Source organism: Fomitiporia mediterranea (assembly GCF_000271605.1).
Source record: "Fomitiporia mediterranea MF3/22 unplaced genomic scaffold FOMMEscaffold_7, whole genome shotgun sequence".
Classification (NCBI taxonomy): Eukaryota; Fungi; Basidiomycota; class Agaricomycetes; order Hymenochaetales; family Hymenochaetaceae; genus Fomitiporia; species Fomitiporia mediterranea.
In genome coordinates this window covers 522,727-542,659 of record NW_006760392.1, presented here as the reverse complement: position 1 = coordinate 542,659, position 19,933 = coordinate 522,727, and the positions used below count along the sequence as shown (strand labels likewise).

General features: G+C 47.1%; 7 protein-coding genes across 7 annotated transcripts; 5 read left to right on the top strand and 2 right to left on the bottom strand.

The window, feature by feature from the left end:
* The first annotated feature begins 309 nt into the window (after nucleotides 1-309).
* FOMMEDRAFT_124029 (G-alpha-domain-containing protein) lies at nucleotides 310-3,212 on the top strand. The gene is made up of 6 exons (XM_007267274.1): nucleotides 310-1,070; nucleotides 1,140-1,896; nucleotides 1,962-2,425; nucleotides 2,499-2,581; nucleotides 2,647-2,680; nucleotides 2,789-3,212. Exons 1-6 carry the CDS (start codon nucleotides 824-826, stop codon nucleotides 2,836-2,838), a joined length of 1,635 nt encoding a protein of 544 aa, XP_007267336.1. The 5' UTR covers nucleotides 310-823; the 3' UTR covers nucleotides 2,839-3,212.
* A 676-nt stretch (nucleotides 3,213-3,888) lies between these two features.
* FOMMEDRAFT_141141 (uncharacterized protein) lies at nucleotides 3,889-5,923 on the top strand. The gene is made up of 3 exons (XM_007267273.1): nucleotides 3,889-4,523; nucleotides 4,701-4,762; nucleotides 4,922-5,923. Exons 1-3 carry the CDS (start codon nucleotides 4,109-4,111, stop codon nucleotides 5,021-5,023), a joined length of 579 nt encoding a protein of 192 aa, XP_007267335.1. The 5' UTR covers nucleotides 3,889-4,108; the 3' UTR covers nucleotides 5,024-5,923.
* Nucleotides 5,924-7,222: 1,299 nt separating this feature from the next.
* FOMMEDRAFT_108953 (uncharacterized protein) lies at nucleotides 7,223-8,584 on the top strand. Its single transcript, XM_007267272.1, has 6 exons — nucleotides 7,223-7,396; nucleotides 7,493-7,588; nucleotides 7,686-7,761; nucleotides 7,855-8,065; nucleotides 8,151-8,243; nucleotides 8,304-8,584. Exons 1-6 carry the CDS (start codon nucleotides 7,356-7,358, stop codon nucleotides 8,327-8,329), a joined length of 543 nt encoding a protein of 180 aa, XP_007267334.1. The 5' UTR covers nucleotides 7,223-7,355; the 3' UTR covers nucleotides 8,330-8,584.
* An 838-nt stretch (nucleotides 8,585-9,422) lies between these two features.
* FOMMEDRAFT_157057 (uncharacterized protein) lies at nucleotides 9,423-9,684 on the top strand (the record flags this gene model as incomplete). The annotated part of the gene is made up of 2 exons (XM_007267271.1): nucleotides 9,423-9,565; nucleotides 9,621-9,684. 2 exons carry the CDS (start codon nucleotides 9,423-9,425, stop codon nucleotides 9,682-9,684), a joined length of 207 nt encoding a protein of 68 aa, XP_007267333.1.
* A 194-nt stretch (nucleotides 9,685-9,878) lies between these two features.
* Nucleotides 9,879-11,772, top strand: FOMMEDRAFT_147086 (uncharacterized protein). Its single transcript, XM_007267270.1, has 4 exons — nucleotides 9,879-9,942; nucleotides 10,003-10,296; nucleotides 10,353-10,611; nucleotides 10,665-11,772. Exons 2-4 carry the CDS (start codon nucleotides 10,020-10,022, stop codon nucleotides 11,383-11,385), a joined length of 1,257 nt encoding a protein of 418 aa, XP_007267332.1. The 5' UTR covers nucleotides 9,879-9,942; nucleotides 10,003-10,019; the 3' UTR covers nucleotides 11,386-11,772.
* A 197-nt stretch (nucleotides 11,773-11,969) lies between these two features.
* Nucleotides 11,970-16,473, bottom strand: FOMMEDRAFT_124022 (PLC-like phosphodiesterase). The gene is made up of 9 exons (XM_007267269.1): nucleotides 15,775-16,473; nucleotides 15,467-15,673; nucleotides 14,852-15,402; nucleotides 14,241-14,781; nucleotides 13,705-14,181; nucleotides 13,605-13,652; nucleotides 13,084-13,551; nucleotides 12,888-13,021; nucleotides 11,970-12,826 (listed from the first exon to the last, which is right to left on the bottom strand). Exons 1-9 carry the CDS (start codon nucleotides 16,400-16,402, stop codon nucleotides 12,284-12,286), a joined length of 3,597 nt encoding a protein of 1,198 aa, XP_007267331.1. The 5' UTR covers nucleotides 16,403-16,473; the 3' UTR covers nucleotides 11,970-12,283.
* A 361-nt stretch (nucleotides 16,474-16,834) lies between these two features.
* Nucleotides 16,835-18,654, bottom strand: FOMMEDRAFT_147084 (uncharacterized protein; the record flags this gene model as incomplete). The annotated part of the gene is made up of 5 exons (XM_007267268.1): nucleotides 16,835-17,613; nucleotides 17,670-17,899; nucleotides 17,957-18,014; nucleotides 18,067-18,459; nucleotides 18,532-18,654. The coding sequence occupies 5 exons, from the start codon at nucleotides 18,652-18,654 to the stop codon at nucleotides 16,975-16,977; spliced, it is 1,443 nt and encodes a 480-aa protein (XP_007267330.1). The 3' UTR covers nucleotides 16,835-16,974.
* Between the last annotated feature and the right edge of the window lie 1,279 nt (nucleotides 18,655-19,933).

The following is a 19,933-nucleotide window of genomic DNA, read 5'->3' as shown; positions in this document are numbered from 1 at the left end:
GAGTCTTGTGTACAGTGGAAAGAACGTGGTGGCGGACATAGGCGTACTAGCGCAGATGACGATCACTCTTATGTCTTATCGAAATCTAGCTTAGAGTGTCCTGTGATGATGCTTGTCTTCCTTTTGAATATTCGCTGAGATACGGATCACAATAGCTGCTCGTCATGCAGGCACTTGCTAGAGGGGGGATTGGCCGGGTAACTCCTGATGACAGAGACGGAGCTAGGGCATATGGGCATACACCTACTGAACCCAAGTTGTATTGGATCAATGTATAACTCACACAGTGAGCTTCCATCCTCCACGCCCGTCTTCTCTGATCTCCTCCGCGCTGTCCATTCTTGTCTCCACTGTCTCTATTTGCGGTGCGGTGATCAGAGAGTGCCCGGTGCAGGAGTGTTAGAGCGACTGATCCTCTCATTTGGGCACTGCAACCAACTGCGCTGGATCAGTGATCCCCTGATTGTTCCTCATACTCTGCGGCCTCTCGTGTCTTCCTGACCTGACCCGACTCCGACTGTGTCCTTCGTAAGCGCAGCGCTTTTCAGACTCAGAGAGGTCTGACATTGACAGGCAACCACGAACCCTGCCACTGTCAACATCCTATATTTCATTTACCCGTCACTTTAACTTGTCCACTCCACTCACCTGGCCTCGCTCCCGTCCGACACCGACCTGTCTCGCCCTCTCCCTTGCCCACGCTTGACTCGTCCCCTCCCCCATCTTTTTCTATCGTTCGTTGCCTGGCGCAATACCCACATAAACCTACCCGGTATCACCACTCTTATCACAATCACTCAGTGAGACATAGTCAACAACAACCATGGGCCGTACTCGCACCGCAACCATCACAGACGACGACCCTCTCGTGCGAGCGCTCGCGCCACCTCCCGACGAGTCTCCAGAAGCACGAGCAGCCCGAGAAAGAGACGAAACGCTCGCAAAAAAGCGGAGCGACGAGATTGATGCGCGGCTGGCTGCTGAGAGCGCTGCAAAGCGGAAGAAGGGTCAACCCGTGAAGGTGTTGCTTCTTGGTCAGAGTGAGAGCGGAAAGTCTACCACACTCAAAAGTGCGTTTCTTCCCAAGTAAAAACACGATCTTCAGAGAAAGAAATACGAGACTAATGGGCTATGGGCAGATTTTCAGTTGACATATGCGCGCAAAGCATGGACGGCAGAAAAAGAGGCTTGGCGCGCAGTGATTCAGCTCAACCTCGTGCGCTCCGTGAACGCCATCGCAGCTGCAGTATCCCGCGAACTCGATAATGGTAATGGTAGTAGTAATGCAAGCGAAGATGAGAACGACCCTGGCGTTCATATTTCGTTGAGCATTGACACTGATAACGCGTCGATCCTTACCGGCCCTGAGACGGGTGACGAGGCCGAGTCGATTAACGTTAACGAGCCGAAGTTCAACTTGACTGACGCCCATCGCACACTTGTTGCTAAGCTAACGCCTTTGCGCTCCGTGCAGAGAAACTTGGAGGTGAAGCTTGGTTCTGGTGCCGAAGAGTTTGGGTATGATCACGTCAGCGTCCCTGAACCTCAGACAACTAGCGGTCCTCAACCTGTTGTGTCCTTCCGAGATATCACGAACGAACCTCAAAGCACGACTGGTCCCAAGACTCCTAACTCATCTTCAGTAGCATCACCCAGTGCTCTATTGCGTGCCCGAAAATCACAAGAATTCTTCGTCCGCTCGAATGGATGGAAGAACGCACTGCAAAGATTCCGTCCGAGGAATTCGCGGTCGAGTCGTGATGGCGGGGCAGATGGTGATCCCGATTCGATTGCTATCGCACGGGCAGCCATGGACATGAAAGCCCTATGGAGGGATAAAGTCGTGAGAGAGATTATACGTGAACGGAAAGTGAAGCTGTTGGACTGTGCAGACTTGTGCGTCTTTCTTTCTTTACCCATCCCTTCCATTTTACCGAAGCTGGATGATAACAATATCGCAGCTTCCTACATGAAATTGAGCGCGTCGCGTCTCTCCGTTATACGCCGTCAGACGACGATGTCATCCGTGCGCGTTTGCGTACTGTTGGTGTACAAGAACATTCCCTTGTTTTTGATTCCGGTCCAGAGCCAGGTCGCGAATGGCTCATTTACGACGTCGGCGGTTCTCGTTCGCTACGCGCACAATGGCCAGCCTACTTCGACGACGTACACGCCATCATTTTCCTCGCACCCATCAACTGCTTCGATGAGCGACTCGTGGAGGACGTGCGCGTGAACCGTCTTGACGACAGCATGCAATTATGGAAGATGGTTTGCTCAAACAAGTTACTTGCAAGGACTGAGTTGGTGCTGTTCTTGAATAAGTGTGATTTGTTGGACCGGAAGCTGAAGAATGGGGTACGATTCGGAGACTTTGTAAAAAGTTATGGAGATGGTGAGAATGACGCGGCGCCTGTTGGGAAATGTGAGTATTCATTCCGTTTCTGCCTTTGCGTCCCACCCAAGTTGACTGACGATTGCCTGCGTATTATTCTTAGTCCTCCGAGCAAAATTCATGGAAGTCTGCAAACACTACTCAAAAGAGCACAGGGGACTTCACGTCCACTTTACCTCCGTTATCGTAAGCCGCGCAGTCCCTGTTCCTCAATCTATTGTTGCTTATCTACGCCTTTCTGCCTTATGTAGGATACTCAAGCGACGGCAAAGACACTCGCGGCAGGTACGTTTTGCTTCCCACCTCATTCTTCTCTTCTGTCTATCATTACTTCCGTGCTTCCTCTTAATCAACGAATGTATGCTAATTCTGATTTTTGATTTCTTACGATAGTGCAAGATGGAATTCTGCGATCGAACCTTCGACACCTCGATCTTATATGATTCCGCGATTCAATTGCGATATTGCGATACATGAAAGTTCTCTCACCCTCACCTTCCCTTTTCATTTAATTTTGATCTGGTTTCTTTTCTGTTTGCTTTCTATTGATATTGATATTTCTTATGACGGTCTGTCACCATGTACTCTTTATTCTTGAGCCCGGACTCCCTCTTCATCTCTTTGTTTGCTCTGTGTCCTGTGTGCTATATGCTCATGTAGTACTTGCAATGCGGTCTGTCTGGTGGCATGCTTATGGGTTACGACCTACGGACTGGTAGTGTGCTGTGCGAGGTCGGGGTTGTAGGGGTTTTATGGCGTGTGCATGGTCTAATGTATATATGTAGAGTAATGTATTTCCTAATCACATAGTTTCTTCCCTCTCATTTCTGTGTGTGTGCTTCGTATGCTGCAGGAGAAACTCCGCACAGATATTAATTGCTCTACATCGTAATGGGATACACATATGCCATGAGGCCATACGCTGATACAAAACAGCTTCGCAGCAAGTGAGATATGCGGTAGAGACTCGGATGCGGGGCAGGTGCGGGTTTATTACGACGTCATAACTGGGTAAATACTCGCAACCGCAACCTGGTCCGGGGGGAAGACGAGGAAGATGAAGTGAAGATTAGGTGGAGTCAGATTATGCGTGTTGTGCTCTGGGAGCGACACGTATGCATGCATTAGTAATAATAATATTGCGTTCAGTGCAGGTGTTTTGGGTGATTACTTTGCCCTATTTCCTTCAAATGATTGTAATGCTAGTACTGATATACAGAGATCTACCTCTCTACACAGGACGATTATCTGTGAAATAAAGAGGAATCGACGATCAGGAGGGCCGTGTATATGAGTGACTGATCTCAGATGGATGGTCTCGACTTTACCCGAGGGTGTGTTACACAACAATATCCATATAGAGAGGCGCACTTCCAAATAAGGAGAGATTGTGCAAATTGCGAGGTTACGCCGGCGCATACTTGCCTCTCCGGTGTCGGGCAAGAGTCCGTGTGCTTACTTACTCTCGTACCCACTCCTGCGATACCGTCCGCTCCTCCCCGTCTCCTCCATCTCCCTGCCTTCGTCTTGCGCTCTCAACAGCCGGCGAGGATATTCTCCTACTCTCGGCGATACGAGCGGGAATTGGCAACTCGTCTGTGGCGAAAAGGCCTACTTAGCTAGGGACGGAAGGCATCCCTACGTGCTCCACCCTCCAGATCCTCCTCGTCGTCCCTGGTATTAGTATATGCTGTTATAAGGGCATACAACACAATGAGCATCATTCCGAGCTTGTCCACCCTCCTCTCTCTGCTCTCGTTCCTTACCACCGTGTTCGTGCTTGCACGAGTCGGTGCAGCGGCGTTCTCTGCCAACGTTGGCCAACCTCAGGACTCAGATCCCTCGTCTTCGGCTACACCTTCAAAAGCTGCTCAGCTCCTCCAATTCCAGCTTGGTCGACCCGTTTCTGGAAGGGAAATTAGCACGGGAATGTCGTTACTACAGGCTGCTATTCGGTTCGGTTCTGCTTCTGCGAAGGACGAGAAGGAGAGGGAGAGGTTAATAAGCGATAACAACAGTGAGCGGGAACGAGGAATGATGATGGGGTATATTGGAGGGCATGAACTTGTGCGTATGCCTGCATCGACGTGGACTGGCGTACGAAGACCGGGACTGCTGTTTCGTCCGCGTGAGTTGCTCGTTGCTCGTTGCTACGTTGCCTCGTAGTTGTCGCTCATTCACTCACTCACTCACTCACTATCACTCTCACATACGTCGGGCTCCGTCAATAACATTTCACATCGTGCACTTTACGGGTGTGATATCACGTTATGATTGATACGTTGCCTGGGAATTGGGGATTTAGCGTCGCCGTTTCCTGATCAGACAAAACCTCTATCTATGGCGAAGTTGATCATGTCGAGACATGTACGTGGCACATTCCTCCTCCCCTTCTTCCGCTTTCCACCTCTCCGTCAATATACTCACTCACTCTATTTTGATCACATGCTTTGGTTTATCCCTCTCTATACTCGTCCCTTTGTGTCCCTTTGTCCTGACTTCTGATTTCGTTTCCGCGAATAACAGCAAAATCAGCGGAGAACGAATAGGCCTCCGCCGCCTTTACGACGACCGCCTGGACTTCCTCCTACTCCTCCCTCGCGGTCGAGATTAGTTGAGGAAGTATGATTCTGAAAACTTCATTTCGTATCCTTTTTGCGTACTTGCAGCATTGTGTTTTACCTTCTCACTTTCTGACATGTATTGGATTTCGCCACTGTCCGCCACATTTGATTTCGCATATACGCATGTTCGCTCGCATGAGGGTTACTTCCGTTCGGTCTGGCCCGGGCCTTGACACGGTCCGAGTCCTCCCCCTTGTCCCTTGTCCCGACCCCTTGTTATCTTCGACATCTTCGACTTCGACTACCTCGCTCCGTCCGTCCGAGTGTTGTTCTTCACCTTCATCTTTTTGGCCTACGCATCATGATATGATCATTGATGATACGCAAATGCCTTACTGTCTTACGATCCTATCCGCTTTTCGCACACGGTGATTTGAAGGACGGGCTTAACGTTCACCCGTCCGTCTACGCTATGGATGTTTATCCGTGCATACACGCCCCGACGTCTCACGTCTGCACATCCACGTTTCGTGTTTGGAATGTCATTCTGGAACATGTTACGAGCTGCGTCCGTGTACGACCGTTGCGGCCCCACCTTACAGAAACACAACGCCTACACACGCCACTCTTCCGATTTGATCCCCACCGACGATGCGACGCACCACCATCATCAATCACGAACCACGAATCCTCGTACTCGCCCCCTTCGCACTGCGCTCACTAACTTCATGGGTTATCTATTCTCGCTTCTACTTTTTGTGAAGCGCCTGGACTGCTTTTTGCATATATTATTTGATTTTGATTTGTTGTGCTTTTATCTCTTCTCGTTCGCCTTTCTCCTCTTCTCGTCTGCATTTCCCCCTTTCTTTTTCTTTTTCTGTATTCTCCCTATCTGCTTCTGCTATATATGTTCACCATTCCAGCTTCTTAATCCATTGATCCCTCTTCCTATTCCTCTCCCCCCCACCACAATTACGTTTGATATAGTTTGATGTTTCTCAAATGTTGTTATGCGAGAAACGTTAGCAGCAGCATGGACTTGGATTTCTTTTTTCGTTGATTAGATATTTTGCTGTGTTATGTTATAACAATGAACAAAATGAATTGGTTGCCTTCTCTGTTTTTCTTCTGTGAAAGTGATGGTTACTTGATGTACTGTATGAAGGATTTGTATGTTGATTGTTACTTAAGTGTTGGTAAAAGAGAGAGGCTGTATATTTCAGCCAGCTGTTTCTTACTGTCTCAAAAGTAATGTCTCTTTGTTTTGAAATCTAAGCAAGCAGAATCATAAAATTATACAATTGTGCACAACATTCAAATTAGAAGAGTATGTTAGATTGTAATGTGTTAAAGCAATGGAAATAATCAACAAAGTAAGGATATTGTTAGAATACACTTTTGTGCAGGACTGTCAAGAATGATCTAGTAGAAATAGGGGAAGAAATAATACACATCTTTTAAGATAATGAGATTTTTTAAATTTAAAAACAAACAAACACAGGGAATCAGGCTGTATTTCTGCTGAAGCAATCACTACTGATCATGATAGAAAATTGACAAGATAGGATTTGAATCTTTAAGTGAGAATAATTTCAAAGTACATACTTGGTTAGAAAATATAGATACTTTCAAAAATGTTGGTTTGTCTTGAGGAAAAGGATAAGGTTGACAGAGATGGGTGGACTTGATGTCATGCTAAGTTACTACTACAAAGTTACAGGAAGTTGAGACATTCACAGTCGTCTATTGCTTGAGAGACTAGAAGAGAAAAGACCAAAGAAGTCAAGCTTAGGTGGGCTGGCTGGCTGGTCGTGGTGTCGATCGCAATGCAAGCTTGTATTGTAGCACCAAATCGTAGTGGCATTGAAAGCAGCAGACTGATGATCTATCACTTCCTTAAGATGCTTGTAGGATAGAACAAATGAAATGGAACAGTTGACATGATCCAGAAGGCCTTGCAGTAGACACATAGTTCATAAGCTGAGATGCGAAGTAACGTTGTCCAAACGGTCGGTCCCAAGGAAATTGCAAGCAGACAAGACCTTCATGTTATTTGGTCTCTGAATGCGGAGATGATGTCCACCTTGTGTGTACAAAATACTCAGTCCTTCAGTGCGGACTTGCGAGGCCATTCTAGGATTTGAAGCTAAGCCATATTTCAGTCGCAGACGTCATATAACGGAGGAAAACGCAACGTGTTGTTTGCGTGGTTATTGTTAACGGCGGTCGTTGAGAGTAAGCCGCGTGTCCGCCGTTCATGAGCAGCATTTCCACCAAAGTAATCAACTTGCCCACGCCCACAACGGTCGCCGTCTTCAGCACAAATCCCTGACACTGCCGCATTCGTCAATCACCGTCAACATCCTAGTAATTCGTCGTAGGCATTCTATTTTGCAATGAACGGTGGTAAGAGAGGTCAACCGACGGCTCCGCCAAAGTACGTGGTTCATTTACTACGTTCACATACCGCCTAGCAACCTTTAGCGCCGAGTGTGTGTTAACCATGTATTATTTTTGTTATTCCTGACTTTAGGCACATCAACGATTTCACGAAGGCACTTGCGAGCGAAGTGCGCATCCTTCTACAGGAAGTTGGTCAACTTCGGGATGAACGACGACAGTTACAATAGTGAGTTGTTCATTAGGATTCATTTGTTCGAGCGGCTAGTGATTCAAAGGCTGACCGTGATATCTTCGATCTGGTTGTATGTTCCGATTATGGACAGTGAGATCGCAGAACTCATGGCTGTGAAGTCAAAGCACGGAGCTGGAGGAGAATATACACCAGATTGGGCTCCGAAAGTATGTCCATGCTTAACCTAGTGCTCTATCCCGATCGATATATATTGACTGTTGATGACATTTGCACCCGTTGTTGCTTGTGCATATATGCAGCCGGGTCCAGAAGCACTGCCTGCACCTCTACCACAGCCCGCGATTGAAGACGTCCCGCGCGAGCCTGCACCTCCGGCATGGCGGACGATCGTGAAGCACGAACCACGCCGTCCGAAGCACAAAGCCAAGAGCCCACCACCTCAGCAGATCACTGGCGCACCTGCACCCGCAATACCCTCTCCTCAGTTACCAGCGTGGGCGCAATGGAAACGTATGTGTAGGATCTGTCTGTTTACCTGATACACGAATTTCTTATACACTTTCCTCGTCTTGACCTTGGACTTTGTGAATTGTAGCGAATCCACTTGTAACACCTCAGCCGAGGATGGGTTCAGCCCCAGTACCTGCTACACCACCTGCTCCTGCACCTAAGGATGATGGCCTTTTCGGTGTGTTTTCTCCAGCGACTGTTTCGTTTGACTGCTAGTGATTAATAATGCTAATTACAGGTCCGCGGACTCCACCTCCGAAGTGACCCGCTGGCACGATTGATTCTGGCATTCATTGGATTATCTCACTCGTAATCCTTCGTCCATGCTCACGATTTTGTTCATTTAGCATTATCGAGATTTGCGTTATCTTTTGTTAAACGCTGCTTTCCTTATTTCCCGTGTTAGCCCTTTTCGATTCCTTTTGAGGATGTACCTTACTGTCGTGTCCGATGAACTTGTGCTTGTTGTCGTTTTCTATTGCGCGTTTCTGCTTGAATAATGTAAATTATCTAAGTCCGTTTTACGAAATCACGTTAAGGAATGAATGAAAAATTGGCTAGCTGAAATATTTTATGTGTAAGCTTGATAAATATGTACTCTAACAATAGCATTTTATAAATTTCGACCTTTTTTACTAGAAAATGTTTGGCACGGGTATCACAACTTGAAAAATCTGGCTCATGAGTCTCAGAAGAAAACAAATAAAATTCATAAGATTTAATTATAGGGATTGACAATGCCAAATTTTCATAAATACTAAACACTAATTCTAGCAGGCTATATATAATGCCTTTGCTGTGCAGACAGCTTTTGGCTCATTACATAACCAACTGCATAATTCCTGTTGCTCCCCTTCATTCTGGACCCACCAATCTCTTGATCCTCTTCCACATGTTCCAGGGCAACTAATGAAGATCGTGGAACTGCAAGGGGTGCACAAACTATTAATACACTTTGCAATCTTCGCAATGAACAGGCTCGACCTGTGCCGCTATGCAAATCCAATCCCCGCATTCATACCCGGCTACTTCCCCAGGGTCAAGCAGTCGAGGTCCACGTCTTTACGAAGAGACTGATAGGGGCTCTCAGAAATCTTTCACCATGAAAATTGGGGGCAAACATTGCCCTACGAAAGCTGCTACAACACCAGGGAAAAAATAAAGAAATTTCCTTACTGAGTCTTCCGCTTGGCGTACGTGGTCCTTACGACCTGCTTCTCTCGCGACGCCCACAAAGATCCGCTGAAATTCGTGTACAGCATCGTAGATTACATGTTCTCTTCCGCATTCGCGTATGTTCCATCAGTCCTGACTCCTGACTGATGGTTCCACTGGACTACGTTGAGGGTACTCTCGAATGCTCTCAATAAAAGGTGCAGCGCAAGAAACCCGAGAGGTACGGACCGCCCATGCGCAAATATCTATCGCTACGTCGTTCGAAGATACCAGATTTCTGACACAGCTTTCTGGATTTATCGCAAGAACCATTTCGTTCCATGGGTGATCACGACAAGGCACAGAAGTGAGTTCGGGTTTCTACTCAATCTCGTCTTAGCCAAATCGAGTATGAAGAAGTCTCGTCAAGCAGCCTCGATCGACTTGTCGACACGCTTCGATAACTTGGAATGATGTGTACCGTTCATTGAACTAGATCCTTACGAGTTCTGGTTAGCTCCTTCGGAGATTTATCCCAATCCGTACTCCTATGTTTCATGCCCTTCACTGCTTACTCCGATGCAACATGGCCCGAGATTTTCGTTAATAATCAGGCCGATGATGGACTTTCGAAGCAGGGTATCGCAGCACGTCCTTGCTCGTCCCAACCCACCTGCGTAATGGTATTTATTGTAGCCCCGTCATCCCAAAACATTGCCTAGGTGAGTCGAAGCTAAGCTCGCCAGCATTTCCGATGCTGGATTGATTAAAATGCGGTGCAGATTGTGCACAGCGTAGTATGGCATCGTTTCACCTCTCATTCGTTCTTTTCCTACCACTCCTCGCGACTCTGCTACCTTCAGCCGCTGCGAGGAATATAACAGTTGATGATACATACGGCGATGAAGTTACAGGAGCGAAACCAGTATACTCTCCTGCCGACGTATGGAACCCCGGACCAGGCTGCTCAACTTGTGCAATCAAGCCCGATGCTACACAAGCCTACAATGGAACATGGCATGATTCCACGCGCCCTCCAAATGCCCCAGCATACACCATAGAGATAGGCTTTTCGGGTATGTTACCTCAGCCTGGTCAACTTAGCATTCACTCTTGACAAATTGTCTGGTAGGCTATGCCGTGTCTGCGTACTTCATCTTGGCGAACAATATGCCTGCCCCCATTGTGACGACGACGACGATGTCGTTTTCAATTGATGGCAATAATGTGGGCTCTTTCGATCATGAACCTGGGGCGACTTCCGATTTGCAATATAATGTCTTGGGCTTCACCAAGGATGGGTTAAGCGACTCTCCACACAGACTCCTCATAACTTCAGAAGCAGCGGGAAAGCAATCCCTTGTTATTTTCGATCGCATAGTTTATTCGACGTACGTGATTAAAATTGGTTAGCAAGAGATTTCTTGATAGAAAATTAAAATAGAAACAATGCGAACGTTACTTCGGTCCCGGTCTCTACGTCTTCCGCAACTGCTACGACTAGTTCGACCACTTCGACATCCTCTACTGTATCCAAAAATTCCTCTTCCACACTAACCCCACTGCCCGCTCCTAACACCTCGAATGGTAACCCCTCATCCTCAAGCGAATCTCAGGCACCAGCAACAACGAGTCATGCAACCCGAAATGCGGCTATTGGTGGATCAATAGGAGGAGCCATTGCGATACTTATTGTATCGGTTGTCTCTATTTTGTGCGTTAGAAAGCGAAGGAGAAAGTCCGAGGGCAATGAAGTGACGCCTTTCTTCATTAGACCGCCTAAACATATCAATGAAGCGGAGTCTTCGCGTCCTGCTTCATTTTCTCAATCCGATGTTGCCTTACCCCCGGAGATGATATTGCAGCGCGACGTAATCCGGCAGGAGTTGCTCGAAAAAAAGGCACGCTACTTCTCGAACCCTTTCACTCAGCCCTCTGTCGTGCATCCAGCGACGAGAGAACAAAAGTCTAGCGCCCTTGTACCAGAACGGCGTGAGGGGGGAGCGAGTCTCGAAGCTGATCGCGCGTGGGCGGACCTGCATCCGATACCTAGTCATCCAGGCCTCCAAGTACATCCCCAAGTACATTATGGTCGACCAGTCGAGTCGGAAATTGAAACTGTGAGAGTGTCTTCGCCGCCTCCGGAGTATTATAAAAGCGCATGACGCGTAGCACTGGCGTGCTCCCTTCTTTCATCTTTTTCAGTCAATTTCCCTTCTTTCGACGCATGCTTCTAGACTTCCTTGTCTTTCGCATTTATACCGATCGCATTCATTTACTTACTGTAATTATGCTCATTTATTCGAATTATTCCGGGTTGTATTTTCTTCGACATTAATATTATGCACGCCTTTTGTTAAGTACGAACCACATTCGTTAACGGACTTATTTCTCTTACCTCCTTTTCCGGACTTTCCGGAACCAACGATTCTGTAATCGCTCATGAATCTACTTGTGGTAATTGGATATTTCCTCCAAGACCATCAAGGCAGAGTTCCTCCGAGCTGCAAAAATAGATGTGGATCTACAACTAGCACCAAAACATACTAGCCAATGTCCATAGAAACGAAGTATTCCTTTTGCAACACACCCGGTCATCAAGGCATCGAGGACTCCACTTCCAAGAGAGTTGGCATCACGAACTGAGAAACTTGTCGTCGACCCCTGATGTTTAATACAAAACACGACATCCCGAATTGGGGGTTACAAGTGTAAATGTACTTTGCGAATAGTTGTTTGGTTATAATACAATGATACACTATTTGTATATAATTAATCTAGTATCTCTTCAATTGAAGAATGCTTGGGTGTGAAGTTGCAGTGGTATGAAGTACAAAAAAAAAGGAAAAATGTGCAAATACGGAAGGAAAGGCTACATTGGGAAAAGGTGCAAATTGGCATACGTAATAGCAATTAGAAATGAATGAAAGAAGAGGATACAAAGTTTTATTAGGAAGAACATAACGACGAGCGTGCCAAGAGAAATAGTGGTGATGGTATAATATGAATGGACAGGACAGGTGAAGGGTCAACGGAGTTAAGGAAGGAAAAAAGAAACGCAAATCACAACAGATAAGACTCCCTCACAGCAACGTGCACGAAAAGCGTGGAGAACAAATACTGGGATAACTGCGCATCATGCAACGGCAAATGACGATACCCCATCTGCAGACTGCCCAAACTAACACAGTACACTGCAAGCGGCTCGCCATTGCTGTCGTCTCTCTCGTCGCGAACAGCAATACGGAGGAATATGAGGTCGAACATATCACCGACGCAATCGAATGGAAGGGAGAGGGTTTCTTCCCAAATGGGGTTGAAGCCATTGTTTTTGACGACGGAGGTACGGACGGTTGTCGATCTTGCAGTTGCGGTTCCGGACAACGTGGCCGGGCTGGTGGAGGGTGGGAATGGCGTGAAGGAGACTGTGGGAGATGGAGTGTCGGAAGGGTAGATGGAGACGGATGGCGCATCAGTTTGAAAGGGTGGACGAGCCCAATCTGGGACGTGGATGGAGACTTCAACATATGGGTCTATCACATTGCCGTCAATGATCTCCCGACCCTCCGAATCCTTTCGTCTGGGTAGTTGCTGAGCCGAGATGATCTACAATTATGTGAATGACTACCCATGACGTATGTAATTATTGAGAAATGCAGCAGCTCACCTTAAGATCCAGAGCATGATTTGTATGCTTTGCAAGGAGTTCCTTGCTTGGAACGCGCAGGGCTGGAGGCTTGAGCACATATCCGGCCCGGCCATTTCGCTGGAACATTGAATGATTGATCATATACCCCAAGTCTACCGAATAAAACAGTTCAGTTCAGAGCTCGTATAATTAAGTCGAAACGTCGGAAACGCACCAAATGTCTGCCAATTAATCGCAACCAACTGCGCTCCTGCTGCCCAAAATCTATGCGGCTCATAATTGCTTGAATTCAAGCGCGTCCCCTTGGGATAAATCCTCACGATATGCGTACGATTATGCTTAATCAGATCCAGCATGCTCTGCTTCAGTACTTTGTTCGCCGTGCGTTCCGACAGAGAAAAGACATGTTCGGGCGCATATGTCTCTTTCTTGTTGAATCCACGGCACTTGACGCCGACAGTGTAGACGAGGAGTGCAACGAGTTCGAAGGACATTTTAACTTTTGGCCGTTCGATAGCAGGCAGTTCGGACGGGAAGCTCTTGGGTGACGCTGCAGATGGTGGTGAGGGAGTACTAGATGAACCTGAAAAGGCTTCATGCCGTGCCGGTGCTGGAGAGGGTGATTTCTTTCGGCGGACTCGGTCGTAGAGGTTGCGAGCTTTGCTCAACTCTTCTTTGATCTCTGGAAGCAACGATCATAAATATCCGCATGGTACTTTAAACATTAGTTCTCACCCTTTATCGGTTCAACCTTCTTCACCTTTTGTATTTCCTCCCTTATTTCTGTTAAGACAACATGAGCTTCCGCGTTTCTCAAATCATTGGGTAGTCCTACCTTTAACCGCGTCAACATGTCTCGCCTTATCAAACTCTCGCCTCAACTCCGCCCTCACATCATGCGCATGTTCCGATTCACTAGCAGATGTATCACTCGTGCTCGTACTAGAGCTCGACTCCGTATCCACCGTCACCCTTCGTTCCGTAATTCCGCCCTGTTCCGAAACGTTCAAGTTTTTCGCTTTCAGCAATATCCTCCCTCTGAGTTCCTCGGGACTCGGCAGTTCCGTGATGGCTGGCCGTCCGCTAGGAGGTGCACTGACAAGCGTGTCGCCAAACACGGTGCGCATGATGCTTGCCACGAGATCTTGCTGTACTAGCGAACAGTGGACTTCTGCGGAGATGATGACGGGATACGGGGAGGCAACAAATGCATATTTCGCAATTGCTTGGCAGATGTCTCGCAGAGGTACTCTGGAGGTTAAGGTTTTACCATGATAGATGACAGGCTCGTACTCGCCGTCGTAAATATCAACTGGAATGAACAACATCAGCGTCAAGAAGTACATGTCTAGTGAAAAAGTCTGAACGTACTCTCGACACTCCGACAGCTGTGAAGCAACGCCCTAATGTAGCCCTCAATCGTGCTAACACCTACCAGCTGATGTCCAACCAAATAGGTATTATGCGAAGACGAGATGAAGTACTCTGGCAGAGGTCGCGTCATATCCTGCCAAATCTTGCCATTCTGATCTGAGAAAGCCGAGTTGTCTGTTGACAAAAGGAAGTTTGTGAATGCTTCCAAAGACATAGTAAGTTCGGACAGCTCTGGTGGTGTTACTTCGGCCTTTGATGCGGTTGAAGTAGTTTTGGTCGAGCCTTGTCGGTCCGACGTTGCTTCTGGAGGTGCGTGGAGAGGATTAGCAGGAGCTGATGTTGGTGTCTCTCCATCTGTGGCGATCGGTACGGAAGCCGGAGTGGCTTGGGTGTCGGGCGGACATGCATTCGAAGGAAGTGAGGGTTCGGATGGAGGCGGTGTTGGCGGGAGCTCTATCTTCGCACTCAATCTTGTAGTGGAAGGCACGTCAGCATACTTCCTGAACAGAGTCTCTAACTCTTCCTGGCTCAATTTTGCCTTGAATAAAAACACGACGATCCCACAAGTCAGAACAAACATGAGCATGTCACAACAAAGTGAATCATACCTGTTGAAACTCTCGCATAAAGCTCTCAAACACTATAAAGTCAAAAACACCTTCCCCCGACAATTTCTTGTACAACCTCGTCAACTCGGGACGGTCTTTCAGAAGCTTGACAAACTGCCTAAAATCCTCAAAGTCAAGATATCCTCGCTGCTTTGAGTCCGCCTCCATGAACCGACGCATTAAGTCGCCTTTTGAGAAATTCAGATTTAGCCGACGACACAACTTCTCCACTTCGTCGAATACAAGTCTATCATCGCGCTGCTCGTCTGCGCCTCTCCAATATCGTTTTTCCCAAACGCTCTGTCGAGCTTCAACGTGTCCTAATCCGCTCATCAATTCCTGACGTACAGCATGCAAAGCACGTAGCATGCGGTCCCACATGACGAAGACGTCCGGAGTCGTAGCAATAGCATGCAAGGTTTTGTACTTCCCATCAGCAATATACACGATTGTAAGCCACCTCGCCTCATACTCTGCTGAAAGTTGGAATTGTTCTCGATAGTACCTTGCATCCGCACCCGAGCGAATCTCTTTAATGTTCTCAATCGGTACTGTGTTCGCAAATCCAAATTAGTATGAGGACGATTCGGTGAAGAGATGCTTATATGCACGTACTTATTCCTGATTTCTTTGATTCCCAAAGGACATACCCTTGGTCTGGATCGATACGGAATTGCACGGTTTTCTTTTTCTTTGCGGAGACCTTGGTCATTGGAGTGCCTTCCTGCAAGAGTAGAGGTACTTTGACGTCTACGTGAATTCCGTCATTATCCATCTTCGACTTACTCTTCGGCGTCGGTGGCGTTGGGTCAGTGGGTGATGCTACAGTTGAAGCGAAAGAAAGGAGGCGTTGAGCAATATAGAACGTAAATGTGAAGACAAGGGCTAACACCCTTTCCGTGTGATTTAATATGAGTATTCACCTTCGCTGATCTCCGGCGATAATAGCTCTGGCAGTGCTGCAGACGTAAACGTAACGCTGCGGCGAAGTTGTTGCACTTCTCCAGAGTCCGCAGTAACAGCAGCACCGAGAGAAAGACCGGCTCGCAAAGTAGAAGCAGAACCTAGGTTCTCAGATAGACTACGTCCGTGTCGCGTCCCTTGGCTTTTGTCCTTCCCGGCGACGGGTATAAAGTTAAGGCCACCCCTCCGTCTACTTGAAAGACTCCTCTTAATCGCAAGTCCCGAATTCTTGACCTCGGTTAGTGTCCTCTTCAACGAGGCGCCGAATGTCACGCTCCTGGTGAGTGTCGGCGCGCTCGCAGTCTCGCGCGTGTCGAGACCAGTGTTTATAGGGAAAGACGCGGAAGAAGCAGAGAGGACTTGCTGCAAAGCAGGTGTGGCTTCACCAGACGGCGTGAGCAGGTTGCCTGCACGCTTCAGACGCGTTCCTGGGGCGGGACCTAAAGAATGTTGTCTCGGCGCAGAACCAGGGGCTGAAGCTCTTGGGGCTGAATTCAATGAATTGGCTTGAGTAAGTCTTGGACTTGGAAGCATCCGCTCGCCGTCACGTTCTCCATTATTGCCGTAGACGGCACTGGCACTCGTCATCGCCGTGATGTACTAGCACTAGCACGCCGTCGTCGTCGTGTGGGTCGCGACACCGTGGCGTGGAGATTGGTTGGTGACAGAGAGCAGGCCACAAGCTAAAACGAGAGCGGGGGCAAAGTACAACTATTCTGTATTTAGTGTTCAGTCAGATATCAAAACGCCGGCAATTAGCTATATGACTCCGACTTCGCTTGTGTTTGAGCGTCCACGGCACAATTCGTGCAGAGCCTTGCTAATGCTATACTCTCCTATCAGGTCGCTTCATGCATAACCCGTTGTGCTAAGAGAACTATATCGACTTTCGAAGGGGGAAGACATAGATAGTGCCTGGCTATCTATGGCCACAAAAATATCTTCATTCCGAAACCCCCAAACGGAGGACAAACATGCGTAAGTTTCGTGCTTCCAAAGACAGTCTTATATATCAACGCAATATTATTCGAGTAGAAACGGTAAGGCGAAGGTATACTACAGTTTCTCTCCATACAACAATCAAACAGAGTCCAGTCAAAGTTTAGGGAGGGGCGGGGGTCAGGACAAAATGAACTAATGAACTACGCCGTCATAAGCTTTCACGCCTCAATCAAAGTCTTCTCATTCTCCTCGGCCACGGCCGGCTTCGCCTCAAGAGTACGGCTCCCCTCAAGCACCGCGTCTTGCACATCGGCAGGATTACGCGCCCAATCTTCCCTGTACTGCCACAGTTTCTTCACCTCACCACGTGCCAGAGCACGCAGAAGAACCAAGGCACTCATGAGCGGCGGTGCAATGTACAGCACAAACAAACCTGCAGACTCTGCCTCGCAGTCAATGTAGCCCGTAACCTTGAGTGCAGCCACGATGGCATACGAAATGAGCCAGCCCCACATTGCAGTGTGGAAATAAGGCTTCTTGAAGCGTGGGTATGGCTGCGAGGACGTTGCGAAGCGTGAATAGGGATAGGAAAGACGTGTTCCCGGTACTGCTGCCGCGTTATGGACTGCGACTTGGATATCTGGAGGCCCTACAAGTACTTCATCCGGGCGCGCAAATGCATGATCCACGCGATAACAGAACGCAATGAGATGGAAGTGTCCAGTAGTCACAAACATCGAAATAATCAGTCCAGACCAATTCGTGCCGCCAACATGTGATGTGAAGCGTAGAAGGCGGATCGGCCATTGGTCTTCGAATGAACGGTTGTTGAAGACAAGTAAACAAGTCAGAAGAATCTAGACAAACAAATTGAGTGAAGTCCAGTCCCCAATTTGTGTCTTCTAAAGCTTACCATAATGAAGCTACTAATTAAAATGTCCCTGTAAGCTACCTTCTTGTTACAGAGAGCGTTGGAAACCATGAAATGGATGAACGACGCAAAGAGAATCGCGGAGCAAATGGAATCATGAACCCAGAGAGCACCAATGGATAGCAGTATCGACGACAGGACAACTGTGGCTGTTAGCCAGCGTGGACGACGAATTCGCTGCCTATCACATCTGACAGGAACCCAGAATGGTACTATGCACATATGTGAGCTAAAATGCACGGAAAAAAGAGAGGTATTGTGGAACTAACCGCCTCTGGTGTCCCGTAGAACAGCCCTGTCTTTCAGCCCCGGTAGCAGATACAACATCTAAGAGAAAAGATGAATGCCAGACGTCAATTTTACAAAAGGAGGATTTTACCCTAGCAAGCAGCAAGATCCCGGGAAGGAATAGTGTTACTGCATAATAGGACATCGTCCAATCAATCTGGCCAAAGGTTGAGTTGTAATACCAAATATATCCTGGATCCGATTCAGAATCATCTCCGACTTCAGGAGCATAGGTATCATTGTCATCTCCATCCCGAGAACGGTTCAGCATTCCCTTGAGAGCAACAAACTGCTCAAATGCTGTAATTGCGAGCAGAACCAGAAGGATGCAGACATGACCGATCCGCATGCGTCGAGCCTCTTTCTTGACCGCAGCGCGTGTGGCAACGATTTCAGCCTGGTGCTCAGCGCTGATGCTCAGCTCGCAGTCATCCGAGGGGACCTCTTTCTCATGGTGAGGGAGCTGCTTCACAGCATGCCAAAGCTGTATGAACGTCGAGGACAACAGAACTCCTCAACGCGTGATAAACATTAAAGATAAGCAACCTCCTCGCACCTTCAAAAACGCGCCACTTTCAAAAGCATAAATAATGAGAGTGGGCAGCACGACGGGTGCGTAGCTCTTAAGCTCGTTGACAAAATTGTTGATGAAGTCCGGCGGGTCTGTAGGGAGATCCATAGTGATGATGGTGGATGGAGATGAACAGCAGGTACCTGTGCTCCGTCACCAGACCGTCACATTGCCGGCTTTCCTTTCTTAGACTTTGTGATCAGCGATCATATTAGTCAGTCGGTATTTGATCCTTTTACTCATTTCCTTTCACGAGTCACGACCGTGCACTTGCGTTGTCGATGAAGTCTACTAGTACCTCAGGTCAAAATTACTGACTTCGTCATACTCTAGCAGCTCTTTACACAAAAGGAATTTTTGCCTCGTCTTTATCTAGGATATCTGGGGCTATGCCTGCTTCTAGTTCAATTCTATTCTAACAAAATGGCGAGCCAATTTCCCTCTGACATGTCATTTGTAGCAATTTTAGTCCTCAATAGTTTGAAAAAGATGACATTACTGATATTACTAGGCATAAAAGGAATAGTTGTTTGGAATGGATGCCGATGTTGCGTACCTTCTATAATATTCTAAAACAATATATTCCAGCACTTCTTCTAATAAGAACTATTGATTATAGGAATCTTATATACATATGATAACCATCCAAGGAAATTAGATAACTTTCCCCCATCACACCAAGGGACGCATGAATTCCGGAATCAGCTATTAATTCATCCATAATATCATTTGCAGAACAGAACAGCACCCTAAACTCCTCTATCCAAAATAATTCAGAGATTTCACAGTAACTTCAAATACAGATTTAAAGCACTTCACAAGGTGTTGAGAGGGAAAACTTAAGGGGGGCATGCATAGACAAGGGGTGAGGTAACAATTGACTGCTCAGTGTCTCTTGTCCTTATATTGTATGTATTCTAACTGAGACATTATAAAGTCATTGTCTTGTGGTTTGTCTGTTGATGAACTAATCATCTTATAATACTCCCCTTCAAACTCTTACTAGTCTGAGTAAACTGGTAAGATGTTTGACTTGTGGTACATGTAGTGCTTTAGTTAATATATCTGCTCATTGATTGTTTGTCTGTATGTATTTTGCATTTATGTACTCTAACTCAATGTAGCATTTAATAAAATCTTTCTTATGATCTAAATGCTTTGTTTGTTCTGAATATTTGAGTTTGTCTGATGTAACTGTTTGTATAACAGTATTGTTATTACAATAGATATTAATTAGTGTATCAGAGACCTGCAGAATCTCTTCAGCTAAATGAGTAAGTGTGATTGCTTCCTGTGTTCCTCTTACAAGAGCTATTAATTCAGCTTCATATGTCAAATTTGCCACCAGTGTTTGTCTTTTACTTGACCACAAAACTAATGAATTACT